Below are 24,899 nucleotides of genomic sequence, written 5' to 3'. Positions count from 1 at the left end.
AAAAGAGAGGCACCTCTAGCCTCGTTACTTAATACCTATTGACTCTAACATCTCTAATATGAATATCATTCTTCATTTTACAAAAAAATATGAAACAACTCGTAAAACAGATTCCAGTAACTGAGCTATGGTTCATACAACTACATTTTTCATAGTTTCTAGTTATGATTATCAAATGACGTGCGGTTGTGTACCCGCATACATCTGGTATACAATAAATCAATAACATTCCAGTCGAAAAGTTGTTTTTTTTTTTCGATAAACCTCGTATAATTATTTGCTATATAAATATTTTCCGCATGTTTTTTAAATAAATAAAAAACACTGTTTCGGAAATGATCCTAATTTTTATTTATTATGATTATTATTTATGAGAAAAAAAGTTAAATGTGACGTGAACTTCCTGGTTGTTTTCTATACAAAACGTATACGTTCATACTTCAAATTATTATTTTCATTATAAATTTTCATCTTATACAGAACACGTTTTTTCCAACAATGAAATTGTGGTTTTTACTAATTTCAATAATGATTTTTTTGGTGAGTTAGTTTTACCGCACGTTGTCTAATAAGTTTATTAGATTAGAATTCATATCAAATTTGTGAGCACGGTTTATCAAAAAAACATTTGAAATACAACAAAAGTTAATGAGTGTTAAGTCGGGACTGCATGGAGGACAACTTATGTCACCTCTCCTAGAAATTGCCAGGAAAAATTTTAATAAATCTTGACAAAGATCTATTCTGAATCTACTCCATCCTACTGGAACCATGTTTTTTGGTTATAAACTTTAATGTTGTGCAGTTCAGGCACGAAGGAGTCATCTAACATCTGAATTGACTGGAACTGCGCGTCCCCTTTCATTTTCAAAAAATGAGGACCTATAATATCTCGCTGTTGTTGTGGTGATGTCCGTTAAGATGAAATTAAGCTTCATCCGAAAATTATCTGTTGGTAAACGTTCAGGAAGTACTGATTTACGAAGTAAAGCCTCTGACCAGCATCGTGAATCTTCAATTCTTGATTTTGTATAGGTGCAGCTCTAGATCTTTGTATAAAATGCAAAGTAATAATATTGATCTATGCACGTTTAAAATAACAGCACGCTTCCGAATAGACAAGTCACCACGCTCGTCGCGAACAGACCGAACATCTACGTTTTCGACCGTTCTAGAAGTCCTTGGAAGCTAGGATGTTGGTTTATCCAATGTTGATAAGGTCTCTTCAAAAATTTTTCGATCGATTTTCAAATTAATCGAGCGCGTGGCTACCGATTGACATATCTTCCAAGCACCTCCGAATAGCCGCGTTCACGTAGTTAGCAATACAAAGATGAACTTCCTTTTGGGGACACCTTGTAAAATTAACTAAGTAGAAAAAGGGGGTTTAAAATTAATTGTTTATTTTTTTCCATAGTTCACGAAGGGAGGTGTGAAAGCAGTACCGCTACAACTTTTCCCGAACGGGACATTCTTTGGAACTGGTCAAGTTTCTGCAGGTTTTTCTGCTAGTGGAAGCATAGGATACAATCCTAATGGAAATACCCAAGGAAATTATGAGAAATGATTTTGATAACAATGGAAATTTCTTCATAATAAACAAATTTTGAAACTTTCGTCCATTTTTTTGTCACTAAAATTATATAATAATAAATTACACCCTTGTGGATATTGATTTTGAACTTCTGTAGGTTGTGGTGTTCGTGAAAAACGTGTCTTGGTCGCTGATTTCACAGGCTTGCACTTTTCCAAAGAAAGGAGTTGACATTCTGGGCGATCTGCTTGTCGAATAGGTTTTACAAATACTGGTCTAGGTGGGATTATGCTGGACAGTTCCGTGATAGTATCGGTAAAACAGAGTCAATTCAGCGACCTTTCTTTCAAGCTTTCAGCTGTCCAAGTTTCTGTTTAATTCTAGATCGCCTATAAGTCGAGCATCCTCAGGGTATGCTTGGAGCCGTACTCCAAAGATGGACGAATCTAAGCCTTAGACGCTATTACGAAGTATATAGCTTTTTGATCGAAGCTGTCTTAGTTAATTCGACTACGGGTCTATGCTAAGACATATTTCTTCTAACCTCAACCCCCAACGAGCAAATTTGCGCTGTGTAATATAATATTTTATATCCAGACAAGACCAAAACCCGAGCCGCAGTGAGAGCCTTCTTTGCTTTTGATTCCTTGCTTCATTTAACTCAATTATATTGCCTCTACCTCACTCCAGAATGTTTTCAAGATTGCTATTGATAGTGGTAATATACAGGTTTGCAGTTGTGTCGAGTAGATCGTTGATGGATCCCTGGAAAACGCCAGCGTTGAACTCAAACATTTCTGAGGGCGATATGATCGATAGCGACATGGATGGATCAGTCTTTGAGGAAGTTACTCTAAGCCAGTCGATACGTGAGGACGACAAACCCCGCGTTTTTAATTTATTTAGAAAGTTGTCCTGCCTAACTCTGTCAAAAGTACGATTGTTCGAGATTCATCACATTTCTCCATAGCTTCCGTCCGTGCGTTGGTGACATTTGCAAGGGGATCCTTGGTTAATCCTTGTTTACGAAAACCGTATTGATGTCAGTAGATTCAATATAGTTTCCAATCTGCAGGTGATTGTTGGAGTTGGCTCTGATGTAGGAATTGCTCCTCGGCAGGGCTGGGGTTGTGGTGATTGCATTGAGGTTTTGCTGACCTGGCTTAAAAGGACAGAAGAAGATGAAAAGAAAGCTTTAGGTTAAGCAAAATTAGTTCTTCTCGGTTTGGGAAAATATTTGTTTTCATTTATTTTTAATTTGAATGGGGGGTAGGTGGGTACAGCCGAGGCTGCATTATTCCCTATCGTCGGCCATTTGGCTAGTGAATCGGTTCACCAGAATACAGGGAAACCGCAAAAAAACTACAATATCGCCGATAATTTTTCATTCAAAACAAAACAAAAACTGATTAATATTCCAACAAGAATAATTAGGTTAGTTTATTCTTCTTTTCCCTATAACACGGCCTTTGTTTATACGATTTCACAATACGGATATTTAGAATGTTATCAAATTTTTTAATAAAAAAATGAGAAGGTTTTGCAGGGAATAAATTGGTTATCTCACAACTGTCAGTCCTGTCATTTCAAATTATAATAAAACAAATTTTTTCGTACAATTTATTTATTCAAACATATTTTTTGTCATTTTATCTATTTTGATGATTCTGTTGGAGGTGGCCCGGGCGGTGGACCACGTCCCGATGGACCATCCGCACCAGGCGAAGGACCTCGTCCGGGAGGACCTTGTCCACCGGGAGGTCCGCCTGGAGGTCCTCCAGGAAAACCACTGCCACTATCTGTAGAATTATGGGCTTGAATCAATCCCTAAAAAGAATCCCATAAAGACACATCGAATAATATAAAATATAGTCAGGTATTTAAGAAAACAATAGTAACTACTACCACTGCATAATTACTGTATAGTCCTTCGAGATAGGAATAAACCAGCGGCCAATGTTCGGCTCCAAGACCCATAAAGTGTAATTATCAGTCTGATGTAGCATTAATTGTCCCTGCTCGAAGGACCAGAAAGTGTAATTATAATTGTCAAGGCTCGAAAGCCCAGCAATTGTTATTGTTAGTGAAGTGTAGTGATAATTGTCCAGGCTCGAAGGACCAAGAGGTATAATGGTTAGTGTGATGTAGTAAAAGTTGTCCAGGCTCGAAAACCTAGCGATTATGATTGTTAGTGTAGTATAGTGATAGTTGTCCCGACTCGAAGGACCAAAAAGTGTAATTTCGAGTTTGGTGTAATAAACCTGCTAGAAATTCAAATTCAAAAACAGGTACTAACGAACTATAAGTTAAAAATGGTTAAAACATGATGGAGTGGATGATCTATAAGCTAAAGAAAATGCAATACTTTTGAATTATATAAAAAAAATAAAGTTTTGATATTGGAAGCTTACCAGAGTTAGGAGTACGCAAACTAATACCAATTTTGCTTTCATGTTGTTGCTATATTCATCATCACAAAGATATTTATACCCAAATGTCACAAAAATTTGATAATTTAATAATAAAATGTTCACTATTTCCTGCAATTAAACTATTAGTGTGAAATTATTAATAAAAAAAATAACGGTATACTATTTCGTGATATACCAGGTGTCGTTTTATATATACATGGATTTTCCTGGAGCCTCATAAGCTCGTAGGAATAGTATATAACCTTCATCCATCTCTTGAGGGACTCTCGTATCAAACAACATTGCACGAAATACAGGATTTTTTATTTTGATTAAAGCATAAAACACATCACTGTCCAATGATCTGAGCTGTACTGACAGCGCTGGTCATTTGTGCAGACGACATAGACCGCGACTTAACTTGAGGCATCCACAGCGACCTACACCTCCACCACGAGTCACTTGTTTTGTTCGTACTCTTAAGCTATTACACACACATTCGCGTTCTGAACATTTGAAGGAAGACTAGATGCAATGCTGCAACTACACGATACCAGTACTGTGTGGTACTGGCCACTCTGGTTGCGAGAGGACAAGAGGCGTGTGTAGTTGTACAACTAAGATTCCAACTTCGTTCCAATGTTGGGTAATCTTTTGGCACGACTTTCCATGGCAACGTCGGAAGCAAAACATTCGATCACATTCGACCACACGATGCGTCATACCAGCATAGCATCGTATAGTAAATATCACGAAGATTGAAGATTTCTGAAGGTGTGGTGTAAAACCAATTTTCATTCCACGTTCCGAGGGATGTTTGAAGAAAATTTGTTTAGAAAATAGATTTGATATCACAAAGGTGATAAATTCACATCTCCGGGATGCTAGAGTGAATGCTTTTGAACGCACTGCTCGAAGAATTAGATTTTAAGACTTGTCACCCCGTCAGATCCAAATTAACAGTTGCAATGATCATCACGACTGTGTCGATCCAACAGTATGGAAGCCCATATTCCTTACTCCTCCAAGGGCTTCGCAGACATCAATCCATGGTTTGATAAAAACTCAAATCAGATAAACTTTGTCGTCTTAAGAAATACCTTCAAACATACCATAGATTGTTGCAAGCAATGAAATAATTATAGAATGGAAAATGGTCGGTGATCAGCGACAAAGGGCACTGATAATATGAGTACAAAGAATTATTACAAAATCACTTGATTCCTCAGCTCAAAGAATGATGTCCAAATGGGGTAGCATTCAGTTTCGTGCAAGATGGAGCTTATTGTCTCAAAGCTCGGTCTGTTGAAGCTTTTTTGGTAGAAGAAAATATTTCTATAGATTAAATTGACCGGTTAGTAGCCCCAATATGAACCAAAATGAAAATCTTTGGGAGCTGATGAAAGGAGAAGTGGCTAAAGATTTGATTACCAACAAATCCTAGCTGTTAGAAATAATTATTCATGTATAGAATCACAATACTCAAATGCATGAGTTGTACAAGCTTGCATTGATAGCAAGCCGCTTAGAATTGAAGCTTCAATAGCTAAATATTGACTTTTACGTAAATTATTATCACTTTTATTTGAATATTAATAAAACTTTTATTTTTTCTAAATTTATTTATGTCAAATTAATCGGTAATTGATCGGTACACTCAACTGGACATTCTGTATAGTAGTAATATAAATTATTACAAAATTACATTCAAATTTTTTAATATTTTCACACCACTAATGTAATTACAGGAAATGATATTAAATTATCATCCCAATACCCAAATATTTGTTTGATATTTCGGTATAAAAGTCAACATCATATCCAAATAATTACATTACAGCATTATGAAGAAGACATTAGTGATATTGAGTGTGTTTCTTCTTTTGGTAAGTATAAAGCATAAAAATAACTATTTTATAAACAAATTTTGATGAATCTGCATATATGTACACTTTTGGTGTGTACTACAAGCTAAAACTTGTAAGTACCGAACGATTTGTTTATTATTCTTTAGTTGTCAATTATTTCATCGATGTTTATGATTGTAGTTTAGTCCTGTGAGACGCGAGGACATACTGTGGTTTATATTTTTTGAACCGAGTCATATTTTCGAGAAATTCCGACTTGCGAGTTTTAAAATGGTTAAAACCAAGGCACTATCAGTTGAAACTTGTACATTAAGCGCAAGTCTTCATAGTCTAGGCAAAAGCTATGGAAAACGTTCAGGGTGGCCTCTAAAAACCGCAACAGCTGAAGATAAACGCTTGATTATTGACCAGTAAACGTGATCGACGACTCGCAAATCCCGAGATAACACCTCAGATCGATGAATCTAGTGATCTGCCTTTGAGTACTTCTACAATGAAAAGGAAATTGACAGAAAATAACCTTTTCAGGAGAATGACAGTGAAGGAACCTCTTTTAAGACGCCAAAATAAAATTAAGAGGTTGCAGAGGGAGAGAGTTTGCGCGTAGGTCAAAAGAAGTTAGATCCATGTGTAATCTTGACTGTAAAACACGTCGGAGGCGCATTGATGGTTTGAGAATGTTTTGGAAGAAGAGCGACTGGAGACCTGGTAAAAATAGAAGGATTTTGATTATGATTTGGCCGTCACAGTCCCCCAATCTCAAAACGATCGATCGATCGGAAAAGCAGTGTCCGAATTCCAATTCACTTTTTTGAAATATCCTGAAAAACACTAAATGGAACTAAATAGACGACGATTGATTTATCGAAACTCTACAGAGAATGCCAAAACTGTAAATCAAAATAAAAGCAAAAGGGAGTTACAAATATGAAATAACTGATATAAATTATTTTTTAGGGACTCATCGAAGCGCAAAATTCGACAGGTGGTTTCCCTGGAGGACCTCCTGGTGGACAAGGACCTCCCGGTCGCGGCCCATCGCCAGGACCAGATCCTCCAAAACGCGGTCCTCCACCTGGACCACCACCAACAACTGAATCATCAAAATAAGATATAAAAACCGGAAATGGATGAAATGTTAATTTACATATGAAATAACGTAATATAATTAAAAATTCATGTTGGTTCTTTATTATTTTTCAATCCATTATTGATTTCCATGGAAATTTACGTTTAGATCGAGATTTAAAACAGTAGATGGCGCAAATTGACAACGTTTCAAACCGTATTAAATGACAGTTAAATTTTGACATTTGTGTAGTAAACATGATCATTTACGTCGATTTCGATGGTATTGATGCAACTTGACTGCCCCTTTATGGGACACCGAAACTGAAAGGAAAGGAAATAACTAATAAGCTCGCTAAAGCGGGGACAGACAAATCCTTCATGAGACCTGAACCCTTCCGTGCTATAAACTACAGAACTATAGAAAAAGCTGATAGATAGGAGCAAAACCAACTATTGGGACAACCTACAACGACGAAGATCTTCTGGACATTCTAAAAGGAGTGGGATTAAGAGTTCAGCTGTAAACACCGGGTTCCCCATTATCGTAGAAGAAAGGGGGACACAATAAATCGTTTTGATCGCGGTGTATATGATATCTACCTCTACTTCTAGCAAACATCTCGGAGCTGTTAAATAAACAGGAACTCAAAAAGAGAAGAAATAGAAGAAGAAAATTTTTATGACAATATGTAGGGATGTAGATAAGAAGAATTTGAAAGGTATAAGCTGTCAATAATAGTTCAAAAAATCTCTAGAAGGGAAAATAAGATAAACGCCCTGTGTATAAGCATTGTTATATAACGTAAATTAGTTTCGGTGATAATAATAATGATCAGGTACAATTTAATAACAGGATATTTACAATACCGTGACACTTACATGTTTTAATTAAGTTTGAATCTAATATAAATACGACACAAAGTCTCTAATAAAACATAGAAAAATAATCATGACGAGATTTACCATTTTCCTAATTTGTGCTACGTTGCTTTTTATGGTAAGTTGATTTTATTTTATATAATTTATTAAATTCAAAATCAAAAATGTTCAATTTTGTATATTCACTCGTATAAGAATACGATTAATTTAATTTATACGAAAGGAAATATGACAACAGCGTTTTCAGCTGTAAAGTTCGTGCTTATTCATATCTGGCTGATAACCGATAATGTCGAGGCCAAAAATTTTAGTTGAGAAGAATGGTAAAGAAGGAGAATAACAAGTTTTGAACTTCCTTCTCTCTCGTTGTTCAAGTTGCGCATGCTTGGGAATGTTCAGAACCGAGCTGGAACCTCGAAGGATAGAGAAAGCGTTATCGTTCTGTCTTTTATTAAAAAATCGGTATTTAAAATCAGCTAATCGTAAAATAATAATTGAATTTTTGAAAATTTTCGCCTATTATTAAATAATTTATATTTTTTATTAAAAATTAGGCCCGTCGTTTCCCGTGACAAGCCAATCATATACTTCGACTCGTATTTTTTGACGAATTAAGATGTGATTTCTAAACCACCGAAGAAACTGCGGAGGCTTGGTTCCACTGCCAGATAGACTCCACGTCAGTAGAATCCTGAAGCTGTTCTTTTCCGATTTCGCGTAACTACTACTTATTTTTTAAAGCCAACTCGTTGTTCAGGGGAATTCTTGGCCCTTAAACAGGCTTTATCTTGAAGCCCTAGGTGGAGGAGGTCGAGGCAATCTTAGGTTCCGGGGACGTTAAACCTTGAATCGTCTCCACAGCTTTGGGCCTCTATCCACTAATGGCGCCAGTGAGAGCTTCGACAAAGATATGAAGATGCTTTAGAGGTAGTAGATTCCGTGGTCCCTGTTTGATTAGAGCCCTTGGCGGGAAGATGAATGACCCTGCTCTTGCTTCGTCTTTAGACACCTGATTAAGGCTGAGGTATTCCTTATCAAACTCGAGATCCAGCGGCTCCTTGAGGGGGGTATTAGATGTTGTTGTGTCTTTATTTGGGCCTTCTTTATCTTTTTTTGGTATATCCAAAGTGATAATCTAGTTTGTTTTAATAATTTTATTTCCAGGGTTACGTGGATGCAGAAGGTCCACCTAGTGGAATGCCGGGAGGTGGATCGGGATCAGGAAGTGGCGGTGCTTCGGGAAAAACTAAAGGAGGTCTAGAAGAAAACCAGAAAGTTGGACTTGGAGCTAGCGGTGAAGGACAAGGAGATTTTAAAAAAGGAAAATAAAACGTAAATTGTTAAAAATAAATTTTATTTCATTTCAAAAGTTTTTTCTTTCATCCTTCCACCCTTAATATGATGAAAAAGATCCATTTGAGATAGGGGAGAAAAAATATTAAACACATTTATGTATCTTGTAGTTGTTCTTGGTTCATTTTATCAAATTTTTCTGCAAAATCTTCAGGTACCTCTACGGATTTCAAATTATCCAATCCGATTTCTTCTTCTGTTCTAAAAAACGATATTTCCGTGAGGGTAGTGTTTAAATTTTTTTATCGATAAAAATTCTAACCTTATCAAAATATCAACTAGGTTTTCACAAGCCGCCAAAACCTTTTTATCTTTTTCCCATTTATGAAGTTCTCTAAGTATAATATAAGCATTTTTGTCCCTTATGTACTCTCTATTAGATTTTTTTGTCACCAATTGTGTTAGAGCCTCTATTAACATATTCCTTAAAAAAATATTCTAAACTCATACTAGAATCAAACATATAGATTGCATTAAAAAAAATTAAGAAACTTATAGAACTTGGGCATTTATTTCTTAAAAATAACATCGACCAAATGTAAGTCATTGCGCTAGCGGAATTCATTTTCAATTGTGTCGGTTTGTTTCAAGTCTCAACTTTAGATTTGACATAACCCCGCAGGAAAAATTTCATAGGTGTTAAATCAAGAAGCCAACTTATATCACCTCTCCTGGAAATCAATTTACCTCGATAAATAAATAAGCAATACAAAGGAGAACTTCTTTTGAGACACCTTGTATTTCAAACACAAATCAGATATTTTTCAGATTTCACGTTAAATGACTCGAGGATTCAATTTAGAATTTTCTTCATTATATGGTCTTTCTAAAGTCAATATTTCAAGCTGTGCACAGAATCAACGTGCATATGACGCTGGTTCTCTAATACACATAATCTTAATTGAGGTCTGTCAAGTTAGCGGGCCAACTTATAAAAAAACCGGCGATTTTTCGCCTTGAAATTTATATCTTTTACAATAAAAAATATCAAAACTTTTTTATAATATAAATGTTTTTCTGGTGGAAAGAAGTGGTAAGGAAAATACGAATTTTCATATCTAACCTCACTTTGAATATTCAAATTAGAATATACCCAGATTTGATTATACTCAATTTCAAGTTTCAAAAAAATTAAGTTAATATTCACTGTATCACTTATAATTAATAAAATTGATGATAAAATTATTTTAATTATAAAAAAATGTACATAAAATACATTATTGTGGTACAAACCAGAGTTACCAACTTATTTTAAGACGTCACATTGTCATAATTAGCCATTTCGAGATGACGTCATAACCTGCCGCCATATTGTATAGGGGGAGGAATATTGCGGTATTTACATTAAAATTATTATTAGTAGTAGCTTTTCATTTCTTTTTTATTTTGATCAAAGGTTATAATTTTAATGATAAAAACATTCGACATAATCAATTATAAAAAGAAATATAATCTTCTATCACAACAATATGGCCGACGTTTAAAATCACATTACTCGAAATGACTTATGTATAACCTCCCATATTTAAACAACGTTGCCAAATTTAGAAAGTAATATAAAGATTAAAGAAATATAACAAAATGAGGTTGTGTTGATTTTTAATACGTAAAAAATCGATTAAGTAGGTATTAAGTTTGTTGTTGTAGAAATAAATAATAAGAAATTATTTGATAAAATAAAAAAATTAACTAACCTTATATCAGGATCTTCTTCTCTAAGTTTATCTTCTGGTAAATATTGCAATTCAAGTGGTAATTTATCATTGTCCTCTTCGTCGAAGTTTTCATTACCAGATAATGGTAATAATAAATGTGGTAAAATGTCTACATCTTCACTTAATAACCATTCGTGGTAATCTTCCTCGAAACAACAATTTTTTAAAGTACCCACTACCCCGCCTCTTTTCACTAAAGACGAAGCATATCCAGTAAAAGGTAAAAGTCGTTGAATAACACACTTATTTTTATCTAGAATGAATAATCGCACTTTATGGTTTTGTGATAAATTTGATAAAACTGGACCGAGATAATGCAGTTTAGCGCCTTTTTTGTTATAAGCCACTTTTGTAAAAACACTTATAATATCATCGAACTTTTTACCACTATCTTCTATAAAATCAATTACTTTCTCTATTAAATAAGAAGGTCTGGTTAAATTTGAAAGGATCATACAACACTGGTCAGCTATAAAACTTTCAACGTTGAAAATATGTTTTAAAATTTCTTTTATCACATGTTCCGGGGGTTTTTGTAGGGGAGGACAATATTCTTTAGTGTTCAAATTAACTAGTGCTGCGGCTCCTTTTTCGTTTGCGGATATATTCACCAAACACATACTTGCATCTTTCGCTATAGCCACTGTTTTATCTTCCAAAAGACTTATCAAAGATGTAAGCAGTTCTGGTTTTTGTAGTATAAGATTTAAACCTTCTTCCGAACCAGTCAGACCTAAGACATACCTACATAACATACACAAATAGATAATTTAATTATTTATTTTACCTAAAACATGTTCTACTGCTATAGCTTTTAAATCTAATCTTGCACCAATTTGCACAAATTTTGTTAATTCTTCTATTGCTTCACTCATATTTATTAATTAAAATAATGAAAACATAACCTAACAAATCTCACGTTGTCACTTAATGTAACTGTTCAAGGTTCAACACTGGCAGCGGGTAACATAAACAAACGAATAGTAGAGAAATGTTCAGTAAAGTGAGATAAATTAAAATTTCGAAATATAAGATTATCTTTAATAAGGGATTAGAAAATGTTATTGAAACAACTTAAGAGTGCCCAATTAATGTTAATATATTTCGTCTTTATAATAGTTGATTCTTATTGATTTTAAAATTTCTACCAATAAAACATCTTTAATTTATTTTAAATCGGATTTTCTAATTGATTAACGAAGTATTAAGCTCCTTTTTTACTCAACAATAAATGTATTGACACATTTTAGCTTTGCAAAACAATCCTAAATGTCATTGTCAGACAGTTGAAAATTTAAAAATTTTTAGTAATAAAAAATCTCTAATTTTGGACCAGAGTTTACAATTAATTCATTATTAATTAAAAAGAAGTATTAAACTCTTTTCTACGCAACAATTAATATTTTCACAAATTTTAGTTTTGCAAAAAGATCCTAAATGTAATTGTCAGTGTGACCATTGAACGTGCTGACACAACATCAATTAATCAGTTTAAAATTTAAAAAAAATTCTTCTGATGACAAATTTTCAATTTTGGAATCGGGATTTTCAATTGAATCATTAATTAATTGGAAAGAAGTATTAAACTCTTTTTTACCCAACAATAAATATATTCACCAATTTTAGTTTTGCAAAACGATCCTAAATGTCATTGTCAGATGTGACGATTGAACGTGGCTGACACTAATTAATCTGTATGTTTCTGTACCTTAATATATCTGTATTGATGTTATAACTGTGCAATTACGGAGAATCTGTGATATGATATGAACTTCATGTATTTATTTCAAAATTTATACATTTCAATTGTAATCAAAACTGTAAGATGATATTTAAAAGTTTCCAGATAACAGAATTAAAAATCTGCTAGTATTATTTATCGATTTTTAATGGTTTTTCAGCTAAAAAATGGCTTTAAAAAAAGTAAAAGGAAATATAGAACGAATGTTTGATAAGAATCTAACCGATCTGGTTAGAGGAATACGAAATAATAAAGAAAATGAGGTACGTAAATATATAAGGTTATGTTCTTATTTTCGTTAATCAACTTTTTTTTTAGGCCAAATATATTTCGGAATGCATGGAAGATATCAAACAAGAGCTTAGACAGGATAATCTGTCGGTTAAAAGTAACGCAATTGCTAAACTAACATACGTAAGTAAATTTTGTTATGAATCACAATTTTTTAAATCTCCTATTTTAGTTACAAATGTTGGGATATGATATATCATGGGCCGGTTTTAATATTATAGAAGTTATGAGCTCTAGTAAATTCACTTTGAAACGAATAGGATATTTAGCCGCCAGTCAGTCTTTCCACTGTGATTCAGAGGTTAGAATTTTATTTTCATTAACACGTTCACTGCCTTGTTTTTATTAACACGTTTACTGTATTGTTTATATTAACACGTTTACTGTCTTGATTATTATTTTTTCATTTTCTTATAGTTACTAATGCTTACCACAAATATGATAAGAAAAGAATTGAATTCTCAGAATCAATATGAAGCGGGTCTAGCATTAACTTCTTTGAGTTGTTATATTAGTACGGATTTAGCAAGGGATTTATCAAACGATATATTAACCTTGGTAAGTGATTCAATAAAAATGTAATTGTTTAAATTATTGATTATAATTTTTAGCTCAGTTCTACTAAACCTTATATAAGAAAAAAAGCAGTTTTAATGATGTATAAAGTATTTTTAAAGTATCCAGATGCCTTGAGACCAGCTTTTCCTAGGTTAAAGGAGAAACTTGAGGATCCTGATCCGGGTGAGTCGATTTTATACTGAAAAATTCATATTTTCAGGTGAGAACGATATTTCAGGTGTTCAATCGGCTGCAGTTAACGTTGTATGTGAATTAGCAAGAAAAAATCCTAAAAATTATCTCAGTCTAGCTCCGGTTTTTTTCAAACTGATGACTACAAGTTCAAATAATTGGATGTTGATTAAAATAATTAAATTGGTGAGTAGGATTCTTTTTTTTGGTAAATATCGAAGTAAATTTATGAAATTCGATTTTTTTTGGAAATTTCAATTTTTAAACAAAATAAACTCGAAAAGTTCGTGTTGTCTTACAATTTGATTGATATTTTGTTTTTATTTAATAGTTTTCGGCTTTTACCATGGTAAAACCGGCGGTGGGTTTGAAATTGAGCCAACCTCTATTAAATATCATAGCAAGGTATTTTTAAATTAGAAAGTGATGGTACCAGATGTTTATTAGGGTGGTTGTTAACAATTAAATTTTTTGCGACGCCCCTAAAAAGCTTCTTTTTGATGAAAAAACACTGGTAATTTCGCTTTTTTTTTATGGAAAAACACTGGGAATTTCTTTTCATTCGAAATATAAATACACAAATCAATAAAATAAACAAAATTTGAATAAAATAACAATAAACAAGAATCTAAATTCAAAATTTTCCGAATTAAGTTCTATAATTTTTCATATTTCAAATGAAATTCTTTTTTTCCTGAAAAACTTCCAAAAAATTAACTAAGATCTGTAGTTGTTTCAGATTAAAAAAAATTCCCGAGTTTTTTCATCGAAAAGAAGCTTTTTAAGGGCGTCGCAAAAAATGTTTAACAATGTTAACAATGTATATATATATATATATATATATATATATATATATATATATATATATATATATATATATATATATATATATATATATATATATAATTTTGTTTTTTTTTTAAATACTCATTGATTCATATAGAAATATGTATATTAACGCCTGGTATATATCGCAATATTACACAATAGTCGCTTTCGTTTTGCACTTTTTCTTTCCCGATCTTGGCTAAATTGAGCATGGCGATATTTTTATTTTTTTCATTTTGAGTTGTGATCATCATGTCAACTTAGATTAGCTGAGATTTTGGATGATTTCGTGTAAAATGAAAGGGCTCTCGTTGTAAGGGGTTGGCCTATTTGTTTATTCGATGTAAATCTTCTTGCAGCGTCGAATGAAATAATGAAATCGATAATTAAGTCAAGTAATTCCATCATTTTACCAAAAATAAGCTTTTTTAGAAATTTTTAACATATTCACAATAATATTTCACATATTACACACTTAAAAATACTTTGATAATGTCGACTACTACTAGGGGTGTCAAACTCTACTTTTGCTTAAATTTTTAACATTTTACACAGTAAAAATTATTTGAAATCGTCTAGGTGGTGCTGGAGGTGTAAAATGCCTCCTTTGTATCAATTTTTCAGTAATTACATAGTTAAAAATACTCCCAAATCGTGCAGGAGGTGCTGAAGCTGTCAAATTCTACTTTTGCATCAATTTTCATCTCATTACACAGTAAAAAATACTTTTATATCGTCTAGGTCATGCTGAAGGTGTCAAATCCTTCTTCTGAATAATTTTTTTTTCGTATTACACAGTTAAAAATACTTTTATACTAGGGGTGTAAAATTCTACTTTTATAATTATTCTTGAGACATTACGCAGTAAAAACTACTTTTAAAACGTCTAAATGGTGCAATAGCTGTCAAATTCTTATTTTGTATCAATTTTTCACATATTATACTGTTAAAAATGCTTTTAAAAAGACTAGGTGGTGCTGGAGGTGTCAAATCCTTGTTTTGAATCAATTTTCCACGTATTACACAGTTAAAAATTCTTGGAAATGTAGTATAAAAGTATCGTCAATAATGCAAGAAGATTTAAATACGAAGTGTGGTCAAAAACATATGGTGGATAAATTTTTATTCGTGTTAACAGTGTCTATTGTGGAACATGAATTTCGAACAACTTCAAGTTTTGTTTAAATTTGAAAAACGTGTTGAATAATCTTAAGCAACATCAAAAATCGTTTAAGGTGATGATTTAATCACTTTAACATAGTTTAAGAGCGATTTATTTACTATACTACTTGGGTCTTTTCGAAAATGTATGAAATTTAATTTACATCTTCGTTTATTTAATATTTAATAAGATATTTCGTCGTATTTTTTGAAAACACTCCGTATAATCGGGCTAATTAGTGCTATAAACATGCTTAGTTAGTATTTTCATTTCATTTTTTTCTAGTTCGGTGCCCTTACGCCTTTAGAACCTAGGCTAGGTAAAAAATTAATAGAACCCCTTACAAATCTTATACACAGGTATGTAAAACGTTTTACCCCATCTCGTTGAAAAGTTTTTTTGGTATTTTGTTCAGAATTTTGTTTTTCATGTTTTTTTTTGGTATTGTTCTCAAAATTTTGTGTTTTTCTGTTTTTCTTGAATTATTTTATCATTTTTTTTATTATTGTCCATTATAACAGATATACTCCACCAAATTTAACTATACTATGACGTCATACACGAAATTAATCAAAATAGCTACTGTTATGTTATCATATGCTTAAACTTTTTAATAGTAGTTCAAATATACCGTAGAGATTATTTTATCAATTTTTTTGGAAAAAAAGTTTTGAATTTCGAATTTGAATATGATTTTAGTACGTCTGCGATGAGTTTACTTTACGAATGTATCAATACCGTCATCGCTGTTCTTATAAGTATTTCTTCTGGTATGCCGAATCATGCTGCCAGCATACAACTGTGCGTCCAGAAATTGAGGATTCTTATCGAAGATTCAGATCAAAATTGTTAGTATATTCATGACGTTTTGTTATTAAAAATGGATACAGTAGCGTAGTTTTACCGAGGGACGACGATATTAACTGTTTAATATGTTACATTGCCAAGTAAAATGTACTTTTATGACGTCTAGGTGGTGTTGGAAGTGTCAAATGCTTTTTTTGTATCAATATTTAACATATTACGCTATAAAAATGCTTTTATGATGTCTAATAAGGTCCAGGAAGTGTCAATTTACTATTTTCCTTCAATTTCCAATATTTTACACAGTAAAAAAATACTTTTACAACGCCTAGCTGGTGCAGGTGGTGTCAAATTCCACTTTTGTATCAAGTTCCAACGAATTACACTGTAAAAATACTTTTATGATGTCTAGTAAGGTACAGGAAGTGTCAATTCTCTCGTTTCCTTCAATTTCCAACATTTTACACAGTAAAAAAATGCTTTTACAACGCCTAGTTGGTGTGGGTAGTGTCAAATTCCACTTTTGAAAGAGGTATCAACGAATTACACGGTAAAAAAAATGCTTTCATGATGTCTGAATGGTCCAGAAAGTGTCAATTCTTTCTTTCCCTTTAATTTCCAATATTTTACACAGTAAAAAATGCTTGTGCAACGACTAGGTGGTGCAGGTGGTCAAATTCCACTTTTGCAACAAGTTTCAATGTACCACACTGTAAAAAATTATTTTATAATGCCAAATAAGGTCCAGAAGGTGTGTAATTCTTATTTTGCTTCAATTTTCAACATTTTACACAGTAAAAAATACTTCTCAGTCGTTCAGATGGTATTAGATTTGTCAAGTCCTTCTTTTGCATGAATTATTCAAATATTACACAGTTAAAAAATGATTTTATAACGTCTGCTCTTGGTGCTACGCAATTGAGTATCTTCTTTCGGTGATTCCATTTATAATAAATCTCAGTATCGCTTTTTTTTTGTTTCAAGTGAAATATTTGGGATTATTGGCGATGTCGAAAATTCTAAAAACACACCCGAAAAGTGTGCAGGCTCACAAGGATTTGATTTTGCAATGTCTCGAAGATAAAGACGAGTCTATACGATTGAGAGCATTGGATTTGTTATACGGAATGGTAAATTATTTTTATTTTTTAAATATATATTTTGAATTTAATAACAATCTGTAAGTTTTTTCTACCATATTTCAGGTCGGTTTTTCAATTTTTCATCATAATAATGGATTTTTTTGTATAATTTGATTTATATTACGAATGTGGTGGTCTCGATATGTTTTTTGGTTTGATATATAAGAGGTAACGTCGAAAATTAACCACAGATTTTTTTATGCTCAATTTGTTGTACTAGATCTACTAATTTATTAAATCCTGTTAAAATTTCGGTTTTTAGTAGATATTTTTCAATTTAAAATACCTTATTAACGTTTATTTGTATTTTCTTTTATTTATTTAGTTGGTAAGCAATTAAATGGTTTTTAAATATATATTTTGATTTAGCAATTTTTATAATATAAATATTGTCGTATATAAATATGAAAATATTGTATTTTGTATTACAATTTGATTAATTTCGACGAAAATAAAGTTTAATCAAAAATAATTTTCAAAATTCCCGCTTAAACGTATACCATTTTGTACGTGACTTTGACTTAAGTCAAATGTCAATTAATGGAAAACAAATCTCACGTTGTACATAAACTAGGTATCTGGTTTTCATGAGTAAATTTGATAAAAATCGTTAAAAAATGAATAAATCGTTTCTTAAATATTTTGTTGTGCAACAAAAATTTTATAAACACTTTATTGTGGGTTTTAATAAATTATAAATATATAATATGTAAGTTTTTATCAAAAATTATTTTATTTATTGTTTAATATCAATTAATATACTATTAATAATTAGTACATAACCTAACTTATTATTTCGATAAAATAATGATAAATAGTTCCAAATATAATGAAAATACTATGAAAAATGCGTAAAAAATTCATTTTTATATGAAATAAAGTACGTTAATATGAAGTTTGCAGTTTTAACACACATATTTTTTCGTTTTAAAAAGTTTTCATATAATGAAAGCAATAGATAATTTTACATCAATTTTAGTCAATTTCATACCAGTAATTAGGACTTTCAAAATGTTATTTTCCATTTTCAAAACCTAGTTCTGCTGGAAATGTTTAATTCTACATCACATTTTATAAATATGAATTGTTTTACCGAAATGTTTGTTTTTATTCGAGGTATCTAAGAAAAACCTCATGGAAATAGTGAAAAAATTGATGGTACACATGGATAAAGCCGAAGGGACCGTATACCGCGACGAATTATTAAGTAAAATCATTTTAATTTGTTCCCAAAATAATTATCAGTTTATTACGAATTTCGAATGGTATGTAACCGTTTTAGTAGAACTCGCCCAAATGGAATTCGGATCTAAACAAGGTGAATGAATAATGATAAAAAAAAATGTTTCCATCATTGATATTTACCTTGTTTTAAGGTCACGTAATCGGGGCTCAATTAATGGATGTTTGTATAAGAGTCCAAGCGATACGAACCTTTACAGTGACAGAAATGGCTCAAATCATTGACGTATACGCGTCAACGTCGCAGTTTACCATAATGCAAGAAGTCTTGTATGCAGCGGCGTGGTTATGCGGGGAATTTGCAGGGTAAATAGATGATATAACAATAATAACAATAACCGTGTTTGTTATTCTTATTTTTTTTGTGTTATTAGTGAATTAAAAGACCCCGAAGAAACTCTCCGGTCGATGGTGAAATATAAGATGCTTCCGCAACATATCGAATCCGTTTTTCTACAAAACATCCTTAAAATTTTCACTTTTATTGTTAAGAAATACGAAATTAACGAACAGTACGACGACGTCTTACGTATTTGCGATTTGGTTATGGAAAAATTATCCGAGAGTATTAAATCTGGTGAATTGGAGGTACAAGAAAGGGCCAGTACGTCGATAATGATAATAAAAATCGTACAGGAAGAGTTTTTGGCTAGTAAGTCGTTTTAATTTTAATCGAAACGTATTGTATGAAGTTAATTTTTAAGGAAAATCCAATGGAAATTCGAAACTTATGGATAACGGAGATGGAGAAGTTGAGAATATTAGTTATCCGTTAATAGCAGATGAACTTGGAAGTTTTTTTGATAGCGAATTGAATCCAGTTGCTCCAAAAGCTCAGAAGAAGGTGCCGATACCGGAAGGGTAAAAATTTATTTTCATTTTTCTCTTTATCTTCATTTTCGTTTCTATTTTTTTACTTGTTACTCTCCATTGTTATCAATTTTCCTTTATTTCTATTCATTTTCTAATTTCTATTTTGTTCTCTACCTGTATCCATTTATCCATCTTCTATTGTGTTTATTTTTAGTTAATTATTTCCATTTGTTTCTTTCTATTTACCCCCATCTCTACCTTTTCCCTCTATTTCCATCTATTTATGTTCATCTTTAATTATTTATCCCGTTTCCACTTATTTTTCTCCTTATTAAGTAACTTATCTCTATTTCCATTTGTTTCTCTCTATTCTTTTCCTTTTTTTTTTTCATTTCTATTCATTTTTATTAATTTTTCTTTGACCCCATCTATTAATCATCTCCATTTATGTTCATTTTTATTTAATTATCTCTATTTTCCTCAATTTCTTTTCTTTTTTCTCTATTTCCATTCATTTTCACTAATTTCTTTGTATTTTCTTCTATTTTGCTTTGTCTCCATATATTTATCATCTTCATTCATGTTCATCTTCAGCAATTTATCCCTATTTCCACTTATTTTTCTCCATATTTAGTAAATAATTCCTATTTGTTTCTCTCTATTTTCCTTCATTTCTTTTCACTTTTCTCCATTTTTCTACATTTTCATTTATTATATATCCATATCAGTAACATATCTTTATTTTTTTTATCTCATATTTATCTTCCTCGTTTTCTTTTAATTCTCTTTGTATTACTATCTGTCTATTTTTATCCATTTTCTACCTCCTTTCTTCATTTATTTATCTCCCTCCATTTTCTTCGTTTGTTTCTTGAATCTTTATCCATTTTCTTCTAACTTTCTTCATTTATCCGTCTACACTTCTACATACATTTCGTGACCTTTTTATATGTTTGTTTTAGATTAAATTTGGACGAATGGATCAACGAACCGCCGACCGAATCAGATTCGGACAGCGAAAACGAATTAGAGGAAAATCTATTCGTCAAAACGGACAAAGAAAATATAAGCAAATATCAACCGGAACCGACCAAAGAGGAAATCAGAAAAGTGAGCGACCAAATCGAGAAGAAAAAAAATTGCTTAATTGAAATTTTCATTTTATTTTTTAGAGTCGCGAAGCAAGAAAGTACGAACAACAAAACAACCCTCACTATTTAAAAAGTATCGACACCCCTGATCGAAACGGTGACGAAAATTTCGAAAACGTCCCCGTAGCCGAATTAAATCTCAATGTACCTCTGAAAGTAATCGGACAAAAACGATCCGACAAATATCTCAAAGCCAGCAACGATAAATTAACCAACAAAAAGAAGAAGAATCGAAAGAAGAAACGCAAATCCGCCAGGTTAGAAACGTTATTTAATCTACGACTAACTGTTCTATATATATTTTTTTTATTCTAAGTTCTTCCGATGACGATTTGAATCAAGGACCGGTGATCGAAATAAAAAGGGACATGGAATTACCGGAAGGGGCGACGTTATCCGACGCTGGTAGTGATCGATCCGAGAAAGACGATCCCCATCGAGCCCTAAATATCGATTTGAATTTGTAATTAAATCGTTTCTAATCGAATATTCGTTATTTAATATAATGATTGATGTGTTTTAGGCCAGAATACGATTACACATCAAAAGCGGTGGTAATCAAAGAAAAGAAAATTAAAAAAGAGAAGAAACGATCGAAAAAAAAATCCGATAAAAACGAAACGATTTCCAAAGATGATGGTAACGGCGGAGATAGAGAGAAAAATAGGAAGAAAAAAAGCGATAGGCGTAAAGGGATAAAGGTGGATAAAAGTGGCGAAGCGAATTTATTGGGTTTGGATCAGGATGTCGTCGTTAGGGATTACGAGGAAGTTAAACATATTAAAAAGGAGAAGAAAAAGTCCAAAGATGTTAAAGAAAAAGGTGGGTTATTCATGTAGGATGTTTATTCCTTCGTTTATTTTCTCTATTCCTCCATTTATGTTCTTTATTTTATCGTTTCTTCCTTCTTTTTCCTTAATTCTTTTGTATTCCCCCATTTCGGTTCTTGATTCTATAATTTCATCCATTCATTTCTTCATTTGCTCTTTTTATCCCGTAACTCATTTTTATTCCCTCATATCGGTTCTTGGTTCTATCGTTTCTATCTTTCATTTTTTCATTTGCCCTTTTTGTTTCCTCTTTCTTATTTTCTCGTTTCGGTTCAGTATTCTACAATTTTTCTTAGTTTATTCCTTTTATTTCCTCATTTCTTTTCTCTATTCCTTTACCAAATCCTTTTATTCTTTTAATTCCCTCATCTATTCTTTCTATTTTTTGTTTATTATTTTCATTCCTTCATTTTTGCTTTTCATTTCTTCTTTCTATTTCCTCATTTCAATTCCTGTATTCACGTTCTTTAATTTTTATCTTTTTATTCTATCATTTTCTCTCTATTTCTTCAATCCTTTATTCTCTTCTAGTCTTCAATTTTCTCTATATATTCCTTCATTTGTTCTCTATATTCCTTCCATTTTATTTTTTATCGATTCAATTCTCATGATTACTTCCTTTATTCCTATTATTTATTGCTTCATTCTTCTTCTTTCATTCACTTCTTTCCGTGTCTCCATTTCTTCTAGTTATTCTTCCATTTCGTTTCATTTCGTTTTTATCGAGTCATTTCTTCATTTACTCTCTCATTATATCTTTTCATTCATGAATTTCTTCTCTATTCCTTCATTTTATTAATTTATTCCTTTCTTTTCCCATAGCTGATTTCATATCATTGTACCTTCTTTTTCTCTTTTTATTGCTTTATTTATGTTCTTCATTTTATTTTTTTTATCCCTTCATTCCTTTAGTGTTACATGTCTTTTCATTCTTTCATTCCTTTTCCTTTATTCCTGCAATTCGTTTTCTCTCCTTTCTTCTCATTTCTTCTAAATCATTCTTTCTCGATATCCCTTCATTTTCGATTCATTTCGATTTTTTTTTTCATTTTTCTTCTGTATTTATTCTCGTTGTTCCTTCATTTATGTTCTTTGCCGATTCATTCCTTTTTATGGCTCCATCTCTTCTTTTTGATATTTTTTTTGTATTCTTTCATTTCTTTTGTTTATTCTTTCATGTTTGTATTTATTTATCAATTTCTTCTCCTTATTCCTTTCAATACTTCATCTATTTTGGTCTTTTTTCTATTCCTTTGTTTCGTCTTTTTATTATTAGATTTATTTTCATTTCTTTACATATTATTTCAAATTGTTTATTCATTTTCTTATTATGTTACCTTTTTTTATTTCTTCATTTGCCCATTCCATCTTTGTATTCTTTTATTTATTCTTTTCACTTCTTAATTTCTTCATATGTTCTCTTTATCGTCTTCTCTGATTGTTTTTCTATTTTCATTCATTGGTTTATTAGTTTTAATATAAATTTATTTTTCAATCTCTGACCCTACGATTGTCCTTATACTATTTAAAGATGTTTTTGAAAGATTTGTTGATGAAACTTGAACTTTTTCTATAAAATTTACTTTTGTTTATGTTGACATTGACCTGCAGTTGATAATTTTGAAGAAAAAAAAATACGATAAGCAAAGGCGGGTAATCGAATTTTAACCGAATTTGAGGTTATATTTTGCAGTGGTGATTAATTTCAATTAAATTTGAGATCATTTTGCTGTGGCGATGCATTTTATTCAAATTTGAGGTTATATTTTGCGGTGGCGAATAATTGTAGTCGAATTTGAGGTTGTATTTTGCAGTGGTGAAAGATTTTAATCGAATTTAAGGTTATATTTTGCAGTTAGGGAAGATTTTAATAGAATTTAAGGTTATATTTTGCAGTGGTGAAAGATTTTAATCGAATTTAAGGTTATATTTTGCAGTTTTGAAAGATTTTAATAGAATTTAAGGGTTATATTTTGCACTGGTGAATAATTGTAATCGAATTGAGGTTATATTTTGCAGTGGTGAAAGATTTTAATCGAATTTAAGGTTATATTTTGCAGTGGTGAATGATTGTAGTCGAATTTGAGGTTGTATTTTACAGTGGTGAAAGATTTTAATAGAATTTAAGGTTATAATTTGCAGTGGTGAATGATTGTAGTCGAATTTGAGGTTGTATTTTGTAGTGGTAGAAGATTTTAATCGAATTTGAGGTTATATTTTGCAGTGGTGAATAATTGTAATCGAATTTGAGGTTGTATTTTGCAGTGGTGAAAGATTTTAATCGAATTTAAGGTTATATTTTGCAGTGGTGAATGATTGTAGTCGAATTTGAGGTTGTATTTTGCAGTGGTGAAAGATTTGAATCGAATTTGAGGTTATATTTTGCAGTGGTGATTAATTTCAATTAAATTTGAGATCATTTTGCTGTGGCGATGCATTTTATTCAAATTTGAGGTTATATTTTGCAGTGGTGAATAATTGTAGTCGAATTTAAGGTTATATTTTGCAGTGGTAATCAATTTTAATGGAATTTGAGGTTAGATATTGTTGTAGTAAATAATTGTAGTTTAATTTGAGGTCAAATTTTTCATTCATGAATAATTCCATTAGTTTTTGATGTTATATTCGACAGTTCAAATAATTGTGATAGAATTTATTTATACGTTTTATAGTCATAGTTAATTTTGTAAAATTAATTTTACAATTTCCTAGTACTAACTAACTTTCTTCCTTTTAGGAAGGGAAAAGAAGAAAAAATCCAGTTCGGGTTACGAAGAAGCATTAGGTATATCAACCCCTAGCAAGGAATTCCAATAACTTTGTTAAATATTTCATAAATTGTTATTTTTTTCGAGTACTCTGAATCGATTAACAAAAAAAATACACCGCAGGTTTTTTCAAAGTCGTGCCACTTGATCAGAATTTTCTTTTAAAATTATTTTTTTTGTTTTACTCTAAATAAAAAGATAAAAATGTTCAACTTTACACTTAGGACTCAAACCATTTACTTCTTTTTTTCTTGTTTATTATTAATTTGAAATAAAACTTCATTTTTTGCTGAATACATTTTTGTTCTGGACAAATTTTACTATAAATTCATTTTCCATTATTTTTTTATTAAAGTCTTTAAGACAACTTATTATGTATGTATCTTAAAAATAAATGAAAGACTTATCAATAATCAATAATATTATTATTATAAATTACTTTGTAATCTCCCCTTGTATAGTTTATTTTAAAAAAATGTATATTAAAAATGAGATCAATAAATTATATTGTTTAATATAAAATTTTTTTATTTAGATACCCTCCAA

General features: G+C 31.3%; 2 protein-coding genes and 3 long non-coding RNA genes across 7 annotated transcripts; 3 read left to right on the top strand and 2 right to left on the bottom strand.

Moving 5' to 3' along the window:
• Positions 1-3,113: 3,113 nt before the first annotated feature.
• On the bottom strand, positions 3,114-4,034 carry LOC130901273 (uncharacterized). The gene is made up of 2 exons (XR_009060262.1): positions 3,946-4,034; positions 3,114-3,361 (listed from the first exon to the last, which is right to left on the bottom strand). It is a non-coding gene; the product is annotated as an uncharacterized LOC130901273 (long non-coding RNA).
• A 1,721-nt stretch (positions 4,035-5,755) lies between these two features.
• Positions 5,756-6,992, top strand: LOC130901236 (uncharacterized). Its single transcript, XR_009060255.1, has 2 exons — positions 5,756-5,831; positions 6,771-6,992. It is a non-coding gene; the product is annotated as an uncharacterized LOC130901236 (long non-coding RNA).
• A 598-nt stretch (positions 6,993-7,590) lies between these two features.
• Positions 7,591-9,132, top strand: LOC130900826 (uncharacterized). The gene is made up of 2 exons (XR_009060221.1): positions 7,591-7,881; positions 8,928-9,132. It is a non-coding gene; the product is annotated as an uncharacterized LOC130900826 (long non-coding RNA).
• Positions 8,927-11,778, bottom strand: LOC130900825 (protein HGH1 homolog). 2 transcript variants are annotated; one of them, XM_057811719.1, is made up of 4 exons: positions 11,619-11,778; positions 10,811-11,564; positions 9,379-9,540; positions 8,927-9,317 (listed from the first exon to the last, which is right to left on the bottom strand). In XM_057811719.1, the coding sequence occupies exons 1-4, from the start codon at positions 11,704-11,706 to the stop codon at positions 9,212-9,214; spliced, it is 1,110 nt and encodes a 369-aa protein (XP_057667702.1). In that variant the 5' UTR covers positions 11,707-11,778; the 3' UTR covers positions 8,927-9,211. The 2 variants fall into 2 exon arrangements, with proteins under 2 accessions (XP_057667702.1, XP_057667704.1); XM_057811721.1 differs by lacking the exon at positions 9,379-9,540 and having other exon boundaries at positions 11,619-11,777.
• Positions 11,779-12,486: 708 nt separating this feature from the next.
• Positions 12,487-24,558, top strand: LOC130900734 (AP-3 complex subunit delta). 2 transcript variants are annotated; one of them, XM_057811545.1, is made up of 19 exons: positions 12,487-12,651; positions 12,733-12,835; positions 12,891-12,986; positions 13,036-13,164; positions 13,281-13,421; positions 13,475-13,604; positions 13,660-13,799; positions 15,889-15,962; positions 16,303-16,451; positions 17,392-17,537; positions 18,666-18,867; positions 18,926-19,097; positions 19,166-19,443; positions 19,496-19,652; positions 20,567-20,714; positions 20,777-21,012; positions 21,072-21,218; positions 21,279-21,577; positions 24,323-24,558. In XM_057811545.1, exons 2-19 carry the CDS (start codon positions 12,740-12,742, stop codon positions 24,400-24,402), a joined length of 2,820 nt encoding a protein of 939 aa, XP_057667528.1. In that variant the 5' UTR covers positions 12,487-12,651; positions 12,733-12,739; the 3' UTR covers positions 24,403-24,558. The 2 variants fall into 2 exon arrangements, with proteins under 2 accessions (XP_057667528.1, XP_057667529.1); XM_057811546.1 differs by having other exon boundaries at positions 12,491-12,608.
• Positions 24,559-24,899: the final 341 nt, after the last annotated feature.

The sequence above is a fragment of the Diorhabda carinulata genome, chromosome X, assembly GCF_026250575.1.
Source record: "Diorhabda carinulata isolate Delta chromosome X, icDioCari1.1, whole genome shotgun sequence".
In the NCBI taxonomy this organism is placed as follows: Eukaryota; Metazoa; Arthropoda; class Insecta; order Coleoptera; family Chrysomelidae; genus Diorhabda; species Diorhabda carinulata.
This window is presented reverse-complemented; position numbering and strand designations above follow the sequence as displayed.